Genomic DNA, 19,769 nt, shown 5'->3' on the forward strand with positions numbered 1-19,769 from the left:
GCAGGTGTGATTGTTATGGTTATATAGGCTCTGGCAAAATATGCAAAAATTTCGTACCCCGAATAAGGCTTTTACATTGATTACCCCATAGAAGTGTTCGTCATGCAGAAGCAGCGTGTATGTTTTTTGATATTGAGGGCCTTGGGTTTTAAACAGACTCCACCCCTTCTTAGAATAATGTGCCACATGAATATTAATTTTTAAGTGGTTTTCAGCATGTGAAATATCACTTAAGGTCACTTTTTTCTGATCGGACCAGCCAAGCTCCTTATACAGTTGCCTGGCTGCTGTCAGCAGTTTTGCATCTGTGGGAATCTTTTCACTCATGACAGCAATCAGGCCACCGCCAAAACAGAGGTTAGTGCCTGTATAATTTAAATCAACCAAATGTTTTCTTTTTCTGGCAACTATTTCACTAGAGGGGATGGAGCCTATTGATCTATGCCCTCCGCCCCCTGGGGGTTTCACAATCGTAATTATGAGACGAAAACTGGAATGGGCACAGATTTCCATGTTGCTTTGCAACAGGTTACTCAACTGTGATAGAAAATCCTCAGCATTTAAAAGGTCCTTACTTTTTTTAACAGAATACAGAGGATTTCTTAGGCCATCAGCCTCCAGTCTAATTTGAACACAATCTCCCAGACTAATTCGCTGGTTAAGATCGTCTAGAATATTTTGTATTGAGTTGTGTAATGCGTGTATAGCTTGCGTGTACGATGTTACATGCTCTAAGTTTCTGAATCGGAACTCCTCACCGATACGCACTGTATGATACAACCTGTGGGTCCACTGCCATGAGCGTACACGCTCTGCATACACGGCAGGGGGGCCCTCATCATCTGGGGAGCCTGGGATGTTTGCAGGTAGGGGCTGGCTCTCATCCCTGGATGATTCAGAAGACTCCAAATCATTCTGAGGTTCTGCACTGGAATAAGAAGGCTGGTTATTATCAGAAACAGAGTCACAGGGGTTTTGGTTCTCAGCCCTGGATGGGTCAGAGGCCACGGAAGAAGGGGTGCTGGAACAAGAAGGCTGGTTATTATCAACACTATGTTTAGTGTTTTTTACCAGGCTCCTCGAGTTCAGGCCCCCTTTACATTTCCTATTATTTTTCCGAGTGTGGAGTACTTTTTTTGATCTGTTAATCAGGGTGGTTACTCTTCTTCTCCAGTACAGTTTACCATTGGCAGGTTTCTTCCAGTACCCCGCCACCCTGCACCATTTACCATTCCGGCCTTTCTTGATCCTTGGTTGTAGTTTACCTCTGCCTATCTGCCGATGTTCAAGGGACCTGTCCACCATGTACTCGTTATATTTTTTAATACTCTCGTAAAAAGCATCCATATGAGCTTGTGTTACTGGATTGTCCCACATATAATTCAAATGGGCTTCATAGCCCTTGGCCCGTCTAAGGATCGCGCAACCTTTCGCTACCATTTTCTGCATCTCCACAAAGCAGGCCGATAACGTTGCAGCTTTCTTTCTGCGGGCTTCAAAGCGTTGTAAGAGATTTCCGTCAATCACCATCACCTGCTCATTATTTTTTTGCTTCTTAGAAGCCTGGGGTGTAGCATCGTGGGGTTCTTCTCTGTTACGTTTCAGAGATTTGTCTAAAAGCAAACAAAATAAGAAGTATTATAGCTCACTCACTCACTCATTACCCCCCCAGCCCTTAAATACCACAACACACACACACACACACACACTGTACCTCCACTTTTATTTGTTGTCACTGGAGTTTCAGGTGCCGCATTGCCTTCGTGGCTGCCTTCAGCAAACATCAATTCTGTAAAGAAAAGACACTAATTTCAGAAAGAACAAACCCACAAAATAACACATTTAATGTTGTTAGCCCCCACCTCTAAATTATTATTTTTTTTTGACCCACAAAGCAGTGCTAATATTGTTAAGCACAAATTTTACCTAATTCTTCATCTGTTGGGTGTGTCAGGTTTGGGGCCTGTGTTTTAGCCAGCCCTCCTGTGCCCTGTGCAGTCTCCTCTGAAGGAACGTTTTGGACCTGTTTTTCCATGGCTTGCAGGGGCTATGAAGTACCAGCTGTGCCTGATGAACACAAACATGTTGAGACATGCCCACTAAACCCACCCCTCGCATATCAGAAAACCCCACAGAATTATACTGTTGAGACTGAGCTGCCACATTTCTGCTTCTGACAAGAAATGGAGAGGCAGACATTCAGCATTGTTCATGTTTACTTAAATCTAGTATGTGACCAAGTTCCAGATGAACAAATAGATGAAAAAATATACCACACTTTACAAAAATTGGCCAATTCAACTCAGAAGCACGTGGAAGAAAAAATGGAACCCTTAATAACACAGTTGGAAATTCCAAATATTTCTCGTGCTTGTGAAATAATCCATTTAGTTATGAGGTCTCAATTTTCTGATGGAAAAATCAACTGGGGAAGAATTGTGATGACTCTCTTATTTGGAGGTTTTATTGCCAAAAAGCTGAAGACCAGAGGTGTGCCTCTCACAACAGGAAATGTACAGCAAATTACCAATTGCATTGCCGGCTATTTGATAATGGAGAAACACATCTGGATGAAGGAAAATGGCAGCTGGGTAAGTTTAACACATATTCTTTAGGAAACCCTATGGAACCAGTGATCAATTGAGAAAAATGTGTTGCCCTAACAGTTTTTTTCTTTTCATTATTTCAGGAAAACGGCTTAATAATGACGCATGAAGTTACACCCAGAAATATGAGAACAGCTGTTTTTAACCGTCTGTACAATATTTTATATCTAAAGTGGTTGTTATTTCCGGCATAAGCTCTTGTATGCTAATGTCCTATAACAAAGCTATCCACCCAATAAAATCTTTTGAAATTACCTAGTCACCATCAATTCCTAACCCCTACACACACACAAAGCAATGCTCAAAGCAATGGTAGTTAACAGGCTTATTTAAGAAAAACTGGCAAAAAAAAAAAGTTTTAAACAGAATAAAAAGATTTTCCAAATGGGCACTTATTTGAGAAAAACCAAAAAAAAGAGCTTTTAAAACAGGCACATTAGACAATTTAAAACCTAAAAAAGAACTTTTTGGGGGAAAATGGCAAAAAGAAGTTTTCCAAATAGGCTTATTTAACAATTAAATGAACTTTTAGCACCAACAAGCCAAAAGTTAACAATACAAAAGGCTGTAACTCTGCTGCGTATGAGTAATCAGCTCTTGACCATAAACCCATTAACACCTCTGGAGCTTTGTTTTCTACCCCCATCAAATCTTCCCACAAAGTCTCCAGAATACTCTTAAAAAAAAGCTTATAAAGCATTTTAAACCTTGTTTCACAAAAAGAGAGCTTTTTAAAATAATATTTGACAAAAATTTTTAAAAATGTACCAAGCACATGTTTTGCATGTGGAAACAGGGGCCAGACTTTTTAATACACATCTTTCTTAATCCCATCAAACATACCCAGCAGTAAGCAAAGCAAAGTTTTTTTAAAAAGGCTTCTAAAGCATTTTAAACCTTGTTTCATAAATACCAAAAAGAGCTTTGTTAAAAATATATATTTAACAAAAAAAAAAAAAATTTAAAACAGTGCTGAGCACATGTTTCCAAGTGAAACCATTTGCCAGACATTTTAAAAACCCGTATATCCTAATCCACACATTTCTACTCTCAGTAAGCTTTGAAAAGTATTTTTTAAAAAGGCTTCTAAAACATTTGTAGCACATGTAAAATTTCTTTCTAACAGAACTACATGCTAACAATTAAAAACATTTAACAGGAAAATGCATAAATACCAATGTTTTTATGGCCCAAAGCCCCAGATTTTAGATGAAGTCCATGGAAAAAGAGAAAGCCGCATGTTATGCTTGTAATTTTAAAGCTGCTCAGTTTTCCCCCCCAAATTAATGGACATTCATCAAATATTTATTCTTTAGTGAGGGAAAAGGCCCACAACAGCCCATTTTGAATAAAGTTTAAAAATGGGGAAAAGGCAATAGTTATAAAGGCCTTCTTTTAAAAAACAATGCTATGGAATATACAGGAAAAAACTTACCAAGAACCACAGAGTCTCACAGGTATGGCAGCCAGAAAAGGACAGACCCCCTTCTCTGCAGAACTTTTATACGTCAGGTAACCAGTCTGTGATTGGCTCTTGAGACTTGCCCCCACCCACCCCTAAGAAAAAGGCTAGGTTGGATCTATCCCCCCTCCCCCAAAAGGTGGTCCTTGGAGGTGGATCTATGACCCAAAGGTGGTCCTTGGGGGTGGATCTATGTCCCTCCACCCCCCCTAAGGTGGTCCTTGGGGGTGGATCTATGACCCAAAGGTGGTCCTTGGGGGTGGATCTATGTCCCTCCATCCCCCTAAGGTGGCCCCCCACCCCTAAGGTGTACATGTTGCAGGGCACATAGCCATGTGGTAAGCCACCCCCCTCCCCTTTTCTCTTTTTAAAAAACTTTTTGCAGAGGGCCCCACCAGGGAAATATAGTGTCTGTTTAAAACTTCAACCATGCTTTTTGTTTCTGTGTTTAGGAGACATTGGGAGGGGGCCTTGGGGGGTTGCAAAAAATGATTTTCAACCCTCTACATTATTTAAGAGCCACCCTGATTTCTGCTTTTTGTTTGAAGTGGGGGGGGGGGTTGGAGAGGTAGCTGTACAGCTTAATTGTAAGAATCTCTCCTTTGCTTTATTTCTGTTTTTAGGCTAAGGAGGGTCAGGAAGTTTGGAGGGTTTCTGTAAGAAGGCTTCCCCCCACCCCCTCTTCATTGTTTAATTTAAAGAGCCATCTCCACCCTCCACCCCTCCATTTTGTATCCCCCACACCACCAAAGCCTCATGTTTTCTAGGGAGATTGAGTGGTGCATGAATACTGATACCCCCCCCCCCCATTGTAAATACTCATTATGAGCCAGCTCTAGAGTAGTCACTTTTTTGAAAAGAAAATCACAAACACCTTTTTAAAATAAACTCTTTTTTATTTTATAACCTTTTAACAAACATTTTTAAAAAAATATCAAAGCAGCCAACAGTTTTCAAACAAACTTCTAGTCAGTCTTTATGGATCAGATGGTCTGTTAATAGTTGTTAGAAATGTTTTATAAGATCTATTTTTAATCACTTTTAACACATGCTCCAAAATAGGCTTATCCCTGGGTTTCAAAATGTTATTTAATTCCTTCAGTGAATTTTCAGATCTCTCTACTTTAGTTACAAGTTGCAAGATTTGGTCTACAGTCTCATTTGTTATCAATAGGCCATTGAAACTGTAAGCTACAAGAATATATACGTGTAACACGTTTTTAAAATCTATTTGCCCACATAACCAGCTCAGTTTTCTACACAGATAACGTTTTGACCACAACAGACAGTCATGGGAATTTTGAGCAGGGGCAGAGATTACACAGCCAACACAGGATTCATAGCGATATTGCTGCAAACAATGGGTGATGATTCCATAACACACAGCTCTGATTGTTGACCGCATGAGAACTTTCAATTCTCTGGGAGAAAAATTTAATGGTTCTTTTGGAACATCTAGTCCAAGAATTTTAGCCATGACCACAGGGCTAGGTTGAGCTGTAGACATCTCGACGAAATCCTAAAAAAGAAAAAAGATAGATTACCTTTAAAATGCATTTTTAAAACACACACACTTAATACCAAAATCCCCTTCTAAAAGATGACTTACTGGAATATCATTCCAGCCAATGCTTGCAAACCTCCACAGAGCTATAGGTAATGTGTTGCCTCCACATGCTTCAGCACACTTCTCTGCAGAACTGCTACTGGCCTGAGGTTGCTAAAATATAAAGAAAATAGTCTTTTTTTTGTTTTTTTAGAGGAGAGGTGGGGAGCCGACTTTGTAAGGCTAGTCAAAACCCTTTAAAAATAAAAAAAACCCACTTTTTTACCTGCATTACAGCTGGTTCTGCTGAAACGGCATCCACCAGGCGGTTCCATGCTTTGCAAATCTCATCAGCTTCTTCGCTAGCCAGGTCAGCATAGGTAGAAAGCCCATCATCTGAACTATTGCTAGGATAACGCTTTCTGCTTTTTGGCTTCACATCCCCTGTTTCTTGCTCTGTAGAGTTTGCAGAAGTAGTGGGGGCCTCCATGTTGTCTTCTCTGAACATGTCTGGGCTTGCCCAAAGGCTTCCTGTAGCGTTGCTAAAACCGTCTTCTGATTGGCCCTTTTGAATCATCATGGTCACATGAGTCCCTTCAGACGCTCCACCTACAGGCGGGGTTTCATGCTGGGGTGGGGCCACAAGCGGGGGGCGTGGCCGGATATCCGGGGAGGGCAGGACTTCCGGCAGAAGGCCGGATATCCGGGGAGGGCGGGACTTCCGGCAGGAGGCCGGATATCCGGTTAAGGCGGGACTTCCTGTTAAGGCGGGACTTCCGGGGCGGGGCACCTGTCAGTGGGCGGGGCTTATGAGTTTGACGAGAGGTGCCACCCTTTACTACTGGCCTGCCAGACGAGATCCATCAAATTTCCAACCTTGAGAGCTTCAAGAAAGCTGTCAAGACGGATCTCTTCTGGCAGCCCTTCCCGGAATAGATCCCAGTCATGTAATGTCTCCCCCCCCCCCCCCAAGTCATATACAAGCAAAGACTCTGCCCGCTGTTATTTTATTATTGTAGTATTGTTTTTAGATTTTTATTGTCTGTAATTTTAATAGATGGAATTGTTTAATCTTTTTTAAGGGGGGGAATTGTATTAATTGTATTTTTTAAAGGTTGTATGCCGCTTTGATTGTGGAAACAAAAAGCGGGATATAAATTAAAGTTATATTATTATTATTATTATTTATTAGTTCATCTGGTCTTGGAGACTTATATTTGTTGAGATTAACCAAGTATTCCTGTACTTCCTGTACTACTTCTTTACTTAATCTGTCCTCTGCTCCATTTCCCTCAGTTTGCTCACCCTTTTCCTTTTGTGAGAAGTCTGAGGCAAATAAGGTATTGAGTACATTTGTCCCTCCACATTCATGGGGGTTATGGGCAGAAACCCCCACAAATGTGGAAAAATCATCAATAACCCACCTCCATCCCCAACCAGAAGCCAGTTAAATACTTGGTGCGCACCTGTCCCTCTTCCTCCCACCCTCCCAAGCCTTCAACTGGCTCCCTAAGCCCCTTTCCAGGGCAGATAGCTGCCTTTCCCCAGGCAGCTCTCCATCTTGGAAAGAGGTGGAGAATCGACCCCCTCCCTCCCAAGCTTCTTTTCAGGATGGAAAGCTGCCAGGGGAAAGGCACCTCTCAGTCCTGGAAACGGGCTGGGTTGGCATGCACACCCTTCCTAGCTTCTTCTTCCTGGGCTTTTCCCTCCCAAGGGGAAAAACCCAGGAGGCAGGAGGAGAAGGAGGAGTGTGCACATAGTGGCCTTGACCTTGCAAATGATCAAAACTGTAAGTGTCAAAGCTGCAAATGTTGAGGGATGACTGTAGTTCTTCCTTTTCTCTGTTCCCTGTTAGCATTTTTCCATCTTCTCCAAGTAGCCCCACCATTTTCTCCTTTTTCCTTTTGCTATGGACATACCCCAAAAGCCCTTTTTATTGTTCTTAATCTCTCTAACAAGCTTCAGTTCATTCTGCGCTTTAGCTTTTCTGACTTTATCCCTGCATGTGCTAGCTATTTGAATTCCTCTTTGGTGATTTCCCCCTTTTTCATATCCTGGTTTCTTGAGACACCTGCCATTTTTCCTCTTCTTTGGAGCAGTCTGAAACTGTGCCTTCAGTATCTCCCTTTTAAGAAACTCCCATCCATCCTGAACCTCCTTTTCTTTTAGTATTCCTGACCATGGGATCACCCCCAGTATTTCCCTAAGTTTACTAAAATCAACTCTCCTATGTCAGACATAGTCTATATCTGACTATGCCTGTTTTCTCATTTCCTCTGTATAACAAACTCCATGAGAACATGATCACTCCCACATAAGGATCCCACCACTTGCACCCCATTTACCTGGTCATCCCTGTTTGTTGGGATCAGATCTAAAATAGCTGATACTCTTATTGCCTTTTCCACTGTTTGGACAATGAAATTGTCTCTGAGGCAAGTGAGAAATTTGCTACACTTTAATGTTTTGGCTGAGTTTGATTTCCAGGAAATATCTAGATAGTTGAATTCACCCATCACTACATCTCTCCTTTCCAAGTGTGTTGTCATCTGTTCTAGAAAAACATCATCCAATTCCTCAGTCTGACCTGGGGGTGTTGTAGACTCCCATGATTATATCCATGTTGTTCCCCTCCTCTTTAATTTTAATATAAAATATAAAATAAATCCAGTTGATTCATTGGGTCTACTCTAGTCAAGACTAACAACAGAATTTAGGCCATCAAATTTGTGAAGTTCCACAAAGTCCCCATAAGTTGAACTTCCTTCAGTTACTTGAAGGGAAAGCAAGGCAGGGTACAACTTCTTCACAGGAGCCCATGAACTTTGAGCAAACAAGTGGCAGAGCTTTTCTGGCTAGATCATTTCTCTCTGCTCTTTTTTTAAAAGGCTGCAGTGGTGACTTGTCACTGCCTGAAGAGTGAGGTGCTGATGCACTGAGGACTTTACAAACTATTTACTGTTTGTAATAATGCAGAGCTTGGCTAGGTTCCTTTACAGGGGGAAGTGTACAATTTCCAGAATCTCATGTTCATTAGGGCACTCTGGTTCAAAAAAAGTGATTTTTTTTTAATTCTAGTATAGCTGCAAAAATAAACTCATAGTGAGGAGCTGATGAGTTTGAGCCAGTGGCAGCTTGTGCTTGCCATATACATAAATTGGTGAATCCACTTTGAATTTTAATCTGAATCTTAAAGGAGTGATCCAACATGCATTATTTATTAGGAGAGAAGTGGCTTTCTCCATTCCTCTCCACATGCTATCATAATAATAATAGCACTTCAATTCTCCTTCCCAAAAGAGATAGTCATAAAAGTGTCTTTATCCAAACAGATTTTTCCAGTATGACCAAAAAAAAAAATGTTTATACGACCATCTGTCTCAGGAAGAGAATGGAAGTGCTTCAACGGCATGTAGAGAGGCACAGAGAAAGCCACTACTCTCTTGCACCATCTCGGCTTTCTTTTCTCATGCAATAAGACTCAGTCATAACACATAAGGAAAAGGGAATGGATTTGAGAGAGGGGATTAAGTCCAGCAAATGCTGGCTGCTCTTCTTCACCTCAGAGGCCAGAGCACCGACAGTTGTAATATGGAGGGAGGGCCTCTAATCAGCCTCTGAGACCAAGGCACAATGGAGCTTTGCCTGGTGTTTTCTCCCCCTCTGAGGCAGAGTAGTGGCAATTGGAATGGAGGAAGGGGCTTTTACCAGCCACCGGGCCAAGTCACAATGGAGTTGTGCCTGGTTACTGTTCTTTCCTTCAGAGGACAGAGCAAATCTTGTTGCTTGGGACACTGAACTGAGGGCAAAATAGGTGGCAATCATTATCCTGGGCCAGATCCTACTACACATCGCTTTAGCCTACTCAGCTGTCTAGAAGGTCATAAAAGAGGTCTTCCACTGGTTCTGCCAGTAGCAAATATAGGATCACACAAGAGAGAGAGAGAGTTCTCAATGTGCAATCCTTCCACTAAAAGAGGCCTCCACTAATCAATCAGATAATCAGTCAATTATGGCCCGTTCCGCACGGGCGGAAAGTACGTACACGGTACGTACTAGGGTTAGAAGGGGGCATCCTTTCCGGACGCCCCTAACCCTAGTACACACCGAGTGCATACAAAATGGCGGTGCCCGTTCTACATGGGCACCGCCATTTTGATGTAGTGGATGCTTAGCGTCCGCACGTCTCGGTGCCTTTATGATGCCACAAGTGCACCATTGGCGCCTTGTGGCATCATAAGGGCACCGCAAGAAGCAGCTGCATTTTGCAGCTTCTTTTTGTTGCGCGGAGGAGTTACATGGTTTGTCCGCTGGGGCTCCTTCGTGCAGCAAATGACGGCACCGGCAGACCACCCTTTTGGGGCGGTCTGTAAAGCACCTATAATAATATTGATTAAAACCTGTTATCTTTATAAGATAACACAATCCATCACTTTTAGTTTAAATAGTATAGGAAAGACTTTCCTTGTCAGCCATGCAGCAAAGCATTCTGTTTGGTACTGTATAGATGATGGGTTAATTGGGTTAAAAGCTGAATGCTCACACATAAATTAATGAAATGAAAACTGGATGTATCTATCGGAAACAGAATTAGGTTCACAGTAGCAAAAATCACTGGAAATGTCAGCTCAGTATGCTGTTGCAATGAAAAAGGCAATTTCAAACATTAGGAATTGTTAAGACAAGGATAAAGAATTAAATAACAAATTTAATAATGTCACCACTTGAATATACAGAACAAATCCATTGAAAGTACTGCACATATTCATCATTGTCTTATTTTTTAAAGGATATCATATAAAGAAACTGGAATGGGTGAGAGAATTTCAAATTGTCAGGCGACCGAGTTCTGTTTTTTATGATGAAAAAGCTTAACTAGCTGTGGCTGTTCCATTCAAAAAAATTATGTCTGAAGATGGACATACCAGAACTTTATGAAAAGGACAAAGGATGTGGAGAGCGTAGACAGAAATGTGATATTCTCTATCAAGGGAGTAAAAGCTTGAGGAGCTGCAATAAAACTGTCAGGCAGTTTTAGCTGAGGCAAATAGCAAGGTTTCCAAATCCTTCAGTCCAGCTCTACAAAATCATATTCAAAGCATAGGCATGACTTATTCCAAATAGGTTATATCAGAATTCAGATGACCTATTTTTTCGACTACAAGTCAAAGACCCCATCAACCAATGTGGCCAGCCAGTAGCCATGCTGGCTGCTGAGTTCTTAGCAATGTAGTCCAAAAAATATTTTTAAGTAATGCTGTGAGAACACACTGCCACTTATTCTAATGGTAGATATGGTTTGCATTCTGAAAACCTTGATTAATTTCTGGACTGCTGATGCACCTGCCATCCTTCTATCAAAGTGAGAATGGCAGTGTGGTAAGATGGATCAGTAACCTGTTATCAATTCACAACTGCATGGTAATGTGAAAAGAACTGTTGCTGCTTCAGGTACAACAGCATCGGAAGAGAAGCTTTTTGCAATAATCTGCACTGCCTCCTAATTTCTCTATTGTATTGCATATTGGAGGAAGATATAGCAAATAATCACAATTCAGTAACTGTAATATCTATTTTGGTTTCTTAAAGGAACACTAAGATTTAAAAAGTCAAGTATGAAGATATTAGGTTTGAAGTTTATAATGCTAGGAAAGGATGCAAAAATTGACTTGGTTTCTGTAAGTTTTCTACAAATTGCACAGATGGAATTCAAGATAGCAAGAGCTTGTTTTCTTTTCCAAAATTTGGACATTTCTCTTCCTTGCTATTTACTGCACAGACATGGACAACCATTTTTATGTCAAGAATTACATTTCCTCAGACATAATCTGGGTTACCCAGATAGTTTTTCATGGGTAATCTTTTTAAAATAGTTCTATACTATTTTGAATTAAATGATTTTAATATTTTTAAAATTATATTGTTAGGTTTTGAGTGATTTTCTTCTGTGAGCCAGCTTGAGTCCCACTCAAGGCAAAAGGTAGCATATAAAAGGAAGGAAGGAAGGAAGCTAGGAAGGAAGCTGTTAGGGCTAAACCTTGATTGACAAGAGCCAAAAGCAAGTGGGCTCTTGGTGACTCTTCTCTTTCTCTCCCCAGTAGCCATTCCCCTTTCTTTCAGAGTTTGGAAACCATTAATGGCAGTGCTACTCTGTGTGTGTGTGTTCCCTGTCAACGTGTGGTGACTCCATGAATTTCTCTAGGGTTTTTTTTAGTTAAAGATTACTCAAAGGTGGTTGGGCCAGTTCTTTCCTCTAAAAAACAGCCTACAGCACCTGATATTTGTTGCTCTCCCTTTTAAGTACTAACCAGGGCTGACCTAAGGGAATGAGGTCCATTGCTTTTAAAGTGATAAGATATTAACTCTGTTGATTAAATGGTTTGAATTGTTAAATGTTAAAATCTCACCTATTTTCAAAATTTTTGAAAATAAGCACAATGCATGAAAATAACCAGAAACATTGTAATAACATTGTTTGGTGGGGTTTGTGATTAAAATTAACAATTTTAAATTCATTGCTGAAAAAACATTGATTCAGGGTAGTAGATTAATTTTAACATATTATTTCCTATCTCTGTTCTTGACTAATCATATGTGGGGGGCTTTTGAAATTGGGCCAATGACCACTTGTGACCCTAGAGCCAGCGGCTGGCTACCCTGCTTTGAACACATAAACCTTAAGGTTTCATAATTCTGAATCTATTTGATGTTACTAATTGATTGTATACTGTTGCTTAGTTTCCTTTCTTTCTCTCTTTTCTTTTTCTTGCTACTCCAGAAACAGGGCACTATCTATGTTTCTTGCTAGTTTTAACCGTCTCTCCCAAAGTGATTCTCTCCTTCAAACCAGAAGTAATTTCCACAACAGTTCCTTGTCAACTTCCTTTCTTATTTAAGGGCCTTAGCTGAACTTTGGATGAAAGATGCTGCAGCTTAAAAAAATAAAAGTTACAGTATGTTGTGATCAAGAAACAGCAATTGCTCACACTTGTTTTCTAAAGTTTATGGCAAAAGATAACATAAGCCATCTGTGCTGTTGCTGTGAGATTTCTAAAGATGTTGCCTGTTGCCACAAAACTAATGTGGCAACTTATTTCCCTGTTGGTGTAGCCCTCTTGAGCATTCTCTTAAGATTCTTTGTCACATTTTCAGTGTTGATTGCTTGAAGGCAGCTTTAGCCCTTATTAATAACAGAAATCCTCGCACTAAACCCCATAGGGAACAATAATGACTCAGAATAATTTTCTTCTAACTACAGACCTGAAGCAGTAGATAGATAAAAGAGGTCAGAGTTAATCACAATGTTGTTGTCTAATGTTTATGCCAATGGCAGTAAAGTAGTTCCTTTCACATTTGGCATCAGCTCCCACTCAAAAAGCTGGAACAAATATTTTCTATGACCTCGATGACCCTGGAAAATAATTGTTTCAGTTCATCAGAATTTGGAATCTTATTTTTTGGAGTGCCAGGATCCTTCAGTCATCATGGCCACTGAACATGGGATGCTGGAAGTTGAAGTATAAAAAATAACATTTGTAGTCCAAAAATAATTTTTCCAGGCTCTGTAATGACCACACATGTATACATCCACATATTATTATTTCAAATGAATACCACCTCAAGTGATCTGTCATTGATCCCATTTCTAATTTATATAGGGCTGGATCCAGAGGTGGATCCACAAAAACATAAGGCCTCTTACCACAGTGCATACCATTTCTGACTCAGAGCAAGATCCTTGTGTGTGAGAGAAAGAAATTAATCTGCCCTCCATGTTTGTATGATTATTCATGGATTTGATTAATATGTTCCCTCTAGGACAATAGTTATACTTTAGAGCAGAAGGTGGATCCATAACGGATGAAATGAAACTTTAATCCACAAAAAACAAAGTTTATGCAGCTACATTAAATGCTGGTCACATTTCTACCTGAAAAAGCAAATAGAGAACTATATATAAGTACTTATAGATTTTACAGTTCAGATGATTTCATTAAAATGGGGAATGTCTGGATTTGGGTCCTGGGATATTTCTACCAGATAAAGTATAGAGCAGTGATGGTGAACGTTTTAGAGGCAGAGTGCCCAAACTGCAACCCAAAACCCACTTATTTATTGCAAAGTGCCACGTCCCACTGACTTCTAGTAACAAACTCTGGTGAACTCTGTGCTGGGGTGACAGAGTGTGTGCCCACAGAGAGGGCTCTGAGTGCCAACTCTGGCTCCAGTGTCATCAAAGTTAGGATAGTGGTACCTTTTAGTAGACATTGCTGCTCAGGTGCAAAGCATCTGCAAACAGTACTTCACTCCTTAGGGGAAGAAATATCCCTTTGAAAACAAATTTTAAAAAATAAAGAGAAGAAAGCAAATGAAGAGGTCACAAAATCCTTGCAAGGAATTATATGGACTTATTTGGAAGTACCAGTATTTCATCAGCTGTATCGCTGCCAAGAATCAGAATGGTGGCTTCATATCTTAATGGGCAAAGGCTACGTACAAATACTAAAGTTTATTGGGAGGTAATAATCTCTTTCACTTTATTTAATGAATCCCAGGTGGTTCTGGATGGCATTGTGGATAAATAACAGGAAATATCAATTTCACTGCCATTTCTGTCTCTGAATCGTACTAGGTGAACACAGCACTTTCTCTTTCAAAAGCATAATTCATTAGTATTAATAAACTACTTTGAAGCCTTAGGAAAGAAGGAAGCTGTGCAAGTGGAAAATATTGTTTTATTAACTCAGCAAAGTCTTAATAGGAATCTCATTTCTATACTTGTGTAATGTTTTAGTCTTGGAATATTATTGCATTCCCTTTTTGCCAATCTGGGCACGGGCTGAGATCGGGCATGGAACATGTGCTATCACACAGCTCTGTGCCCAGATCATTACCATCCTGTCCCCGATCGGAATGCCTCCCATTAACAGAAAGGGGCTGTTTTTACCAGGGACGGGAGAAGGATGGGATGGTGATCTGGGCATGGAGCTGTAGTTAGAAGCTATTTAATGGTTGTTTATACCTTTTAAAAAATTAATCTTACATAACCCCTTTGGAAAGAAATTTAGACTCAAGTTTTGGGGGAAAACAATGCTGGGATCTCTTGAAGTACCCTTTTAATACATTATAGGAACAGTGATATTGTTTTCCAGTAAGACAAAGAGAGCCATAACAACACCAGCAATGCTTTCAATAGAGGATAAGAGAAAGATCTTCTACAAGGAGATAGTCTACAAGGCAGTTTCACCCCACATTCCCATTACATAAAAACACATATCTGGTCCTGTTTAATAATAGCCTGAATTAGGAAAGGTGGTGGACAAACATGCTCCTCAAGCTGTTTTTTTCCTCCCAGTTCTCAGCCCCTTCTCCTCCCTACATTGATATTTTGTTTCATTTTGTTTCATTTTGCCTGGTGGAGGACAAATTTGTTTCTTGGCATTCGGGCAATCCTACAGATCCTAGAGGGTCCCAGATACAAATGCTGTCCCCTGGATTTAGCACAGTTGCCACTCTCCTAAGAAAAAAATGAGATTGGAACATGCTTTCTTCTGAATTCTGTTGTTTGTCTCAACTAGTGTAGATCTATTGAATCAATGTGATGTTGACTCACAATTCAGCATTCAGTGAGTCTACTCTAGTTGGAATCAACAACAGGATTCAGGCCTTTGTATCCTACTGTGACCATGTGCAGGAGCTGTGGAAGCACAAAGGAGTGGCTAAAGGACACATAAGCAGGCCAACAGAAAGACCTTGGGCAGCTCCTAGTTACTATTTTAGAGGCTGTACAGACCAACGATGAATGCAAACATCAGGACGGAGTGGGGGAGTGGCAGCCACACACCACATGCCCCAACTCCACTCCCATGCCACTGTGTGTGCCCCACTGAATGGCAGGAGGGTCACCACACTCCCTTGTAGCAGCATGTACACGTGCTGCACCAAAGGAGCACCAAAAAGCCATGGCACCAGTGGCTACAGCACCCTTTCCATGGCACAAAAAAAGAGCTGCTTTTTGTGGTTCCTTTTTACACCACAGACAGGCAAGATTGGGGCCGTGGCATGTGGTTGCTGTGGCCCTGATCTAGCTAGGAAATGGGTGGCATCTCACCACCCCTTAGGGGCTGTGTGTACAGCCCCTTAGACAAACAAATTCAGGAATATGCTCTGCAGAGGCTATTTGGGATAGATGCTCAGAGCCAGACCTTGCAGCAATTATAAGTCTTCTCCTGACTTGGTTTTATATTGAAAACTGGTATGCACCAATGTTATCAGATAGGCTTTATTATGTAAATGATGCAGCAGGTTGTCCACAGTAGAGGAAACCATTTCAATCTTTTAGCATATGGTTCCAGAATTTGTTCACAGCAAGTGATATAACTGGTGTCCCAGAACAAGAAATTCTATATAGATTACCCTACAGCAAACACTCTAGATCCTTTGGGCTGGATAATAGATCTCCTGGACTGATATGCCTCCCTCCAAATGATTAGAAGACTATCTGGAACTTCTAACCTGACTGTTATATAGAGCAGAACCAAACAAAGGCAATTGAACTAGGTATGTGTGTTTATTCCACCAGTCCATTCCCAGCCAGCAGTTTGTTCCCAGCCTTGAACTGCCAGACTAAAGTGAAAGAATCTAGAGCTTAATTATTATTATTATTATTAAGCTTTATTTATATAGCGCTGTAAATTTACACAGCACTGTACATAAAATCATTTAATTAGACGGTTCCCTGCCTTCATGCTTACTCTCTAAGAAGACATGACACAAAAGGAGAATGGAATGGTGGTGGGGGGGAGAGTATCAGGTCCAGCATTCTTCTCTCCCTCTGAGGCCTGGACCAAGGCAGATGAACAGATGGATAATTCCCACTATGGTTTAAACCAGACTGTGATTCCAAATGATTCGGTTTAAACCACCATCATTCTCACTTAATTTGAACTGCTGAAGCGATTCGAAAAGGGGGGCCATGATTTTTACCAATTTAACCTGTGTCAAAAAGACGCTAGTAAAATGGGATGGTTTTCTGGCTGAATCAATTTATTAGAAATAAATCAGTTCAGCCCAAGTGGGAACCAGGCAGATTCAAATCTGATTCCGGCCATGCCTGCCTCCATCCCCAGCCTTCTTCCCGGCCTACATCCTCCATAATCCCAGCTCAGTCTGCTTCCTCCGTCCCCCGGGCCTCTCCACTGCATGGTCTGGCCTTCTCTGCTGCACAGCCTGGCCTCTCTGCCTGGGTCTTCCCATGGCCTCTCCAGTACCAGCCTTGTTCTGGTGCAAAGATATCGGGAACCATGTTCAGGACTGAACCCCGTTTAATAGGTAAGTGGGAATTAGGCCCAGGAGAGCCCACTAATCACAAATTAACCTTTTTCCATGCCACTGAAAAGCTGCTATTGTTTAGTCATAATGCTAATAAGGACAGTAAAATCCATCCACCTGCTGGCAGGGCCACATGCAAAGCACTAGGGCACTCCTTCATGGTGAGCCATGGTGACACAGTTCGAGTGTCTTATTTCCTAATTCTCCCATCTCAGCATCTTACCTTTTGCTGGCAAGCAGACATGTGTAAGTGTGATGTCCCTGGCAGATGAGGGCTCATGATCAGGAAGAATGTGGCCCAATGGGAACTACCCCTAGAGGTGTCACTTTGGGACGCTGTGTGAATCAAGGTGGTCTTATTCATTTATTAGAGTCTTATTCTGAGTTCAGCAATCCATTAGCTGTTCCTTTTGATCTGTCCATACTTCTTCTGTCCATGTTCATGTTCAATGTGGGGTCATGTCACCTTGCAGCAGCACTGGATTTATGCACTATCTAAGTAAGACACTAGCTTTTTCTTGTTGTTACTGTTGTTGTGTGCCTTCAACTTGTTTTCAACCTATGGTGACCCTAAGACAAAACTATCACAGGTTTTTCTGGAGCTGAGAGTGTGTGATTCATCCAAAGTCATCCAGTGGCTTTCTATGGCTGAGCAAGGAATCAAAGCCTGTTCTCCAGTCCAATGCTCAAAACACTACACCATGCTGTCTCTCAAGATACAGCTTGAACTTGAAATGTTTATGATTTTTTAAAAAATAAAAAAGCTCCTCTTATTCTGAGGTCCTTTAGGATTTAGATCATTTTTAGCATAATATTTCTGAGGGTAATGATATCTTAAATTTGATTTGGCTTTAGGACTCAGAATATCTTAATATGTGGTGATGTCCTTGGGTATTGACTCTTTATCTCAAATCTTCATGGCCAAACAAGAACTGTTTCCTCATAGAACTTTCCATAGACTGAGTTAAATTAGCTGCTATTGAGCCTATGGTCCAAAATCAAAACAAAGAAAACAGTATTTTACTCAAAATATAGTAAACTGGAAAATATTTTTAAGTATTTTGTACAGAATAAAGAAGAACTAATTTCATCAGTATTTGTAAATTGGGACTTGCAGGTTAAACCATAGCTTCCCACACAAGCAAAGTCATGCTCGAAATTCTGCAGCAAAGAGAAATCCCAGAGGTACAAGCTGGTTTCAGCAAAGGAAGAAACACTAGGAATCACATTGCAAACATGATGGATGCTTGAGGGAACTAGGGAATTCCAAAATAAAATCTGCATGTGCTTTATTGACAACCTTTGACTCCATAGACCACAGAAAGCCATGAAATGCTCTCAAAGAAATGGGAGTACCACTGCATTTGATTTTTCTGATGTGTAATCGGTACTCAGGACAAGAGACTGCCATGAGAACTGAGTACAGAGAAGCAGAATGGTTTGCAATCACCAAAGGAGTCAGGCAAGGCTGTATACTATCATCCTGACTATTCAACCTGTATGCAGAAAACATTGTACGCAGAGCAGGCTTAGACACAGTGGAAGGAGAAGTGAAGATTGGAAGAAGAAACATTAGCAGCCTAATATATGCAGAAGCCACAATACTACTAGCAGAAACCACCAAAGACTTGGAGCAATTACTGAGAAAGGCCAAAGGGGAAAGTGATAATGAACATTAAGAAAACAAAAATAATAATAATCCCATACCTTGGATCAAACATTAATCAGAATGGAGACTGCAGTTAAGAAATTAGAAGAAGACTAGGATTTGGAAGGGCAGCTATGAAAGAATTGGCCAAGCTCCTAAAATGTAAAGATATAACTCTGAACACTAAAGTGAAGATTGTTCAAGCCATCATATTCCCCATCACCATGTATGGATGTGAAAGCTGGACAAGAAAGGCAACAGGGGAAAAAATCAACTCATTTGAGAAGTCGTGCTGGAGAAGAGTGCTGAGAATACCACAGACAGCCAACAAAGATGAACTAATGGATTCTAGAACAGATCAACCTTGAACCCTTCCTGGAAGCCAGAATGACTTAAATGAGGCTGGCATACTTTGACCACATCATGAGAAGGCATGTATCACTAAAAATGACAATAATGGTAAGAAAGTTAGAGGGAAGCAGAAAGCGAGGGAAACCACATGCCAGATAGTTGGACTCAATCAGAGAGGCCATGGGCCTGAGCCTGCAGGACCTGAGTAGAGCAGTGGAGGACAGGGGGGTTTGGAGATGTCTCATCCACAGGGTCACCAGGAAATGAGATCAACTTGAAGGCAGTAAACAAGAAGTGAAAAGAAACAAAAATGTTTGTTGTTTTAAAAAAGCAACTGGTCTCTTTGTCATGAACTGTCATTAAGAATAGCCCATTTCCTCAGAAACAAACCTATTAGGGCAGAGAACAGAGAATCTGTGGCCAAAGAACCACAACTTTGTAAGACCTGCTAGACTTCAACCATTCAGGATAGAATTATTAATAAGCTACCTTTGTACCACCTTCCCTTTTATTTTCTTTATGTAGAGAATTGCCTCATAATCTTCAATGAGAAAGAACTCACTATGCTACCTTTCAATCTGTAATAGTTTTATTCCTATTGTGCAGGGCCCTTCCATAATTTACAGTCATATTATGCACAACACTTACACAATGCCCCTTCCCCCATACCTTTACTTCTGTTGCAGCCCTGCTAACATCCACTCCGGACCTCTGTTGGGTGGACCTTCTTCTCTGTCTACAGATCTTTTCTTTTCCTGGACTCCTTCTAAAGAAAGAGAGTGCCAGGGGATCTTGGGATTCTACCCTAAGTATAGGATAACACAG

General features: G+C 40.9%; 1 protein-coding gene across 1 annotated transcript in view; it reads right to left on the reverse strand.

Moving 5' to 3' along the window:
* Nucleotides 1-4,962: 4,962 nt before the first annotated feature.
* Nucleotides 4,963-19,769, reverse strand: part of LOC149314603 (uncharacterized) — a 140,732-nt gene continuing 125,925 nt past the window's right edge. Inside the window, exons 2-4 of the mRNA XM_089523120.1 lie at nucleotides 5,901-6,373; nucleotides 5,678-5,788; nucleotides 4,963-5,587 (exon numbers count right to left, since the gene is read on the reverse strand). Of these exons, the coding sequence (XP_089379246.1) occupies nucleotides 5,045-5,587; nucleotides 5,678-5,788; nucleotides 5,901-6,373 (1,127 nt within the window). The 3' untranslated portion in view covers nucleotides 4,963-5,044. The remainder of the gene's footprint in view (nucleotides 5,588-5,677; nucleotides 5,789-5,900; nucleotides 6,374-19,769) is intronic.

Source organism: Sceloporus occidentalis, unplaced genomic scaffold (genome assembly GCF_023333645.1).
Source record: "Sceloporus occidentalis isolate IW3139 unplaced genomic scaffold, rSceOcc1.0.p SCAF_4, whole genome shotgun sequence".
Classification (NCBI taxonomy): Eukaryota; Metazoa; Chordata; class Lepidosauria; order Squamata; family Phrynosomatidae; genus Sceloporus; species Sceloporus occidentalis.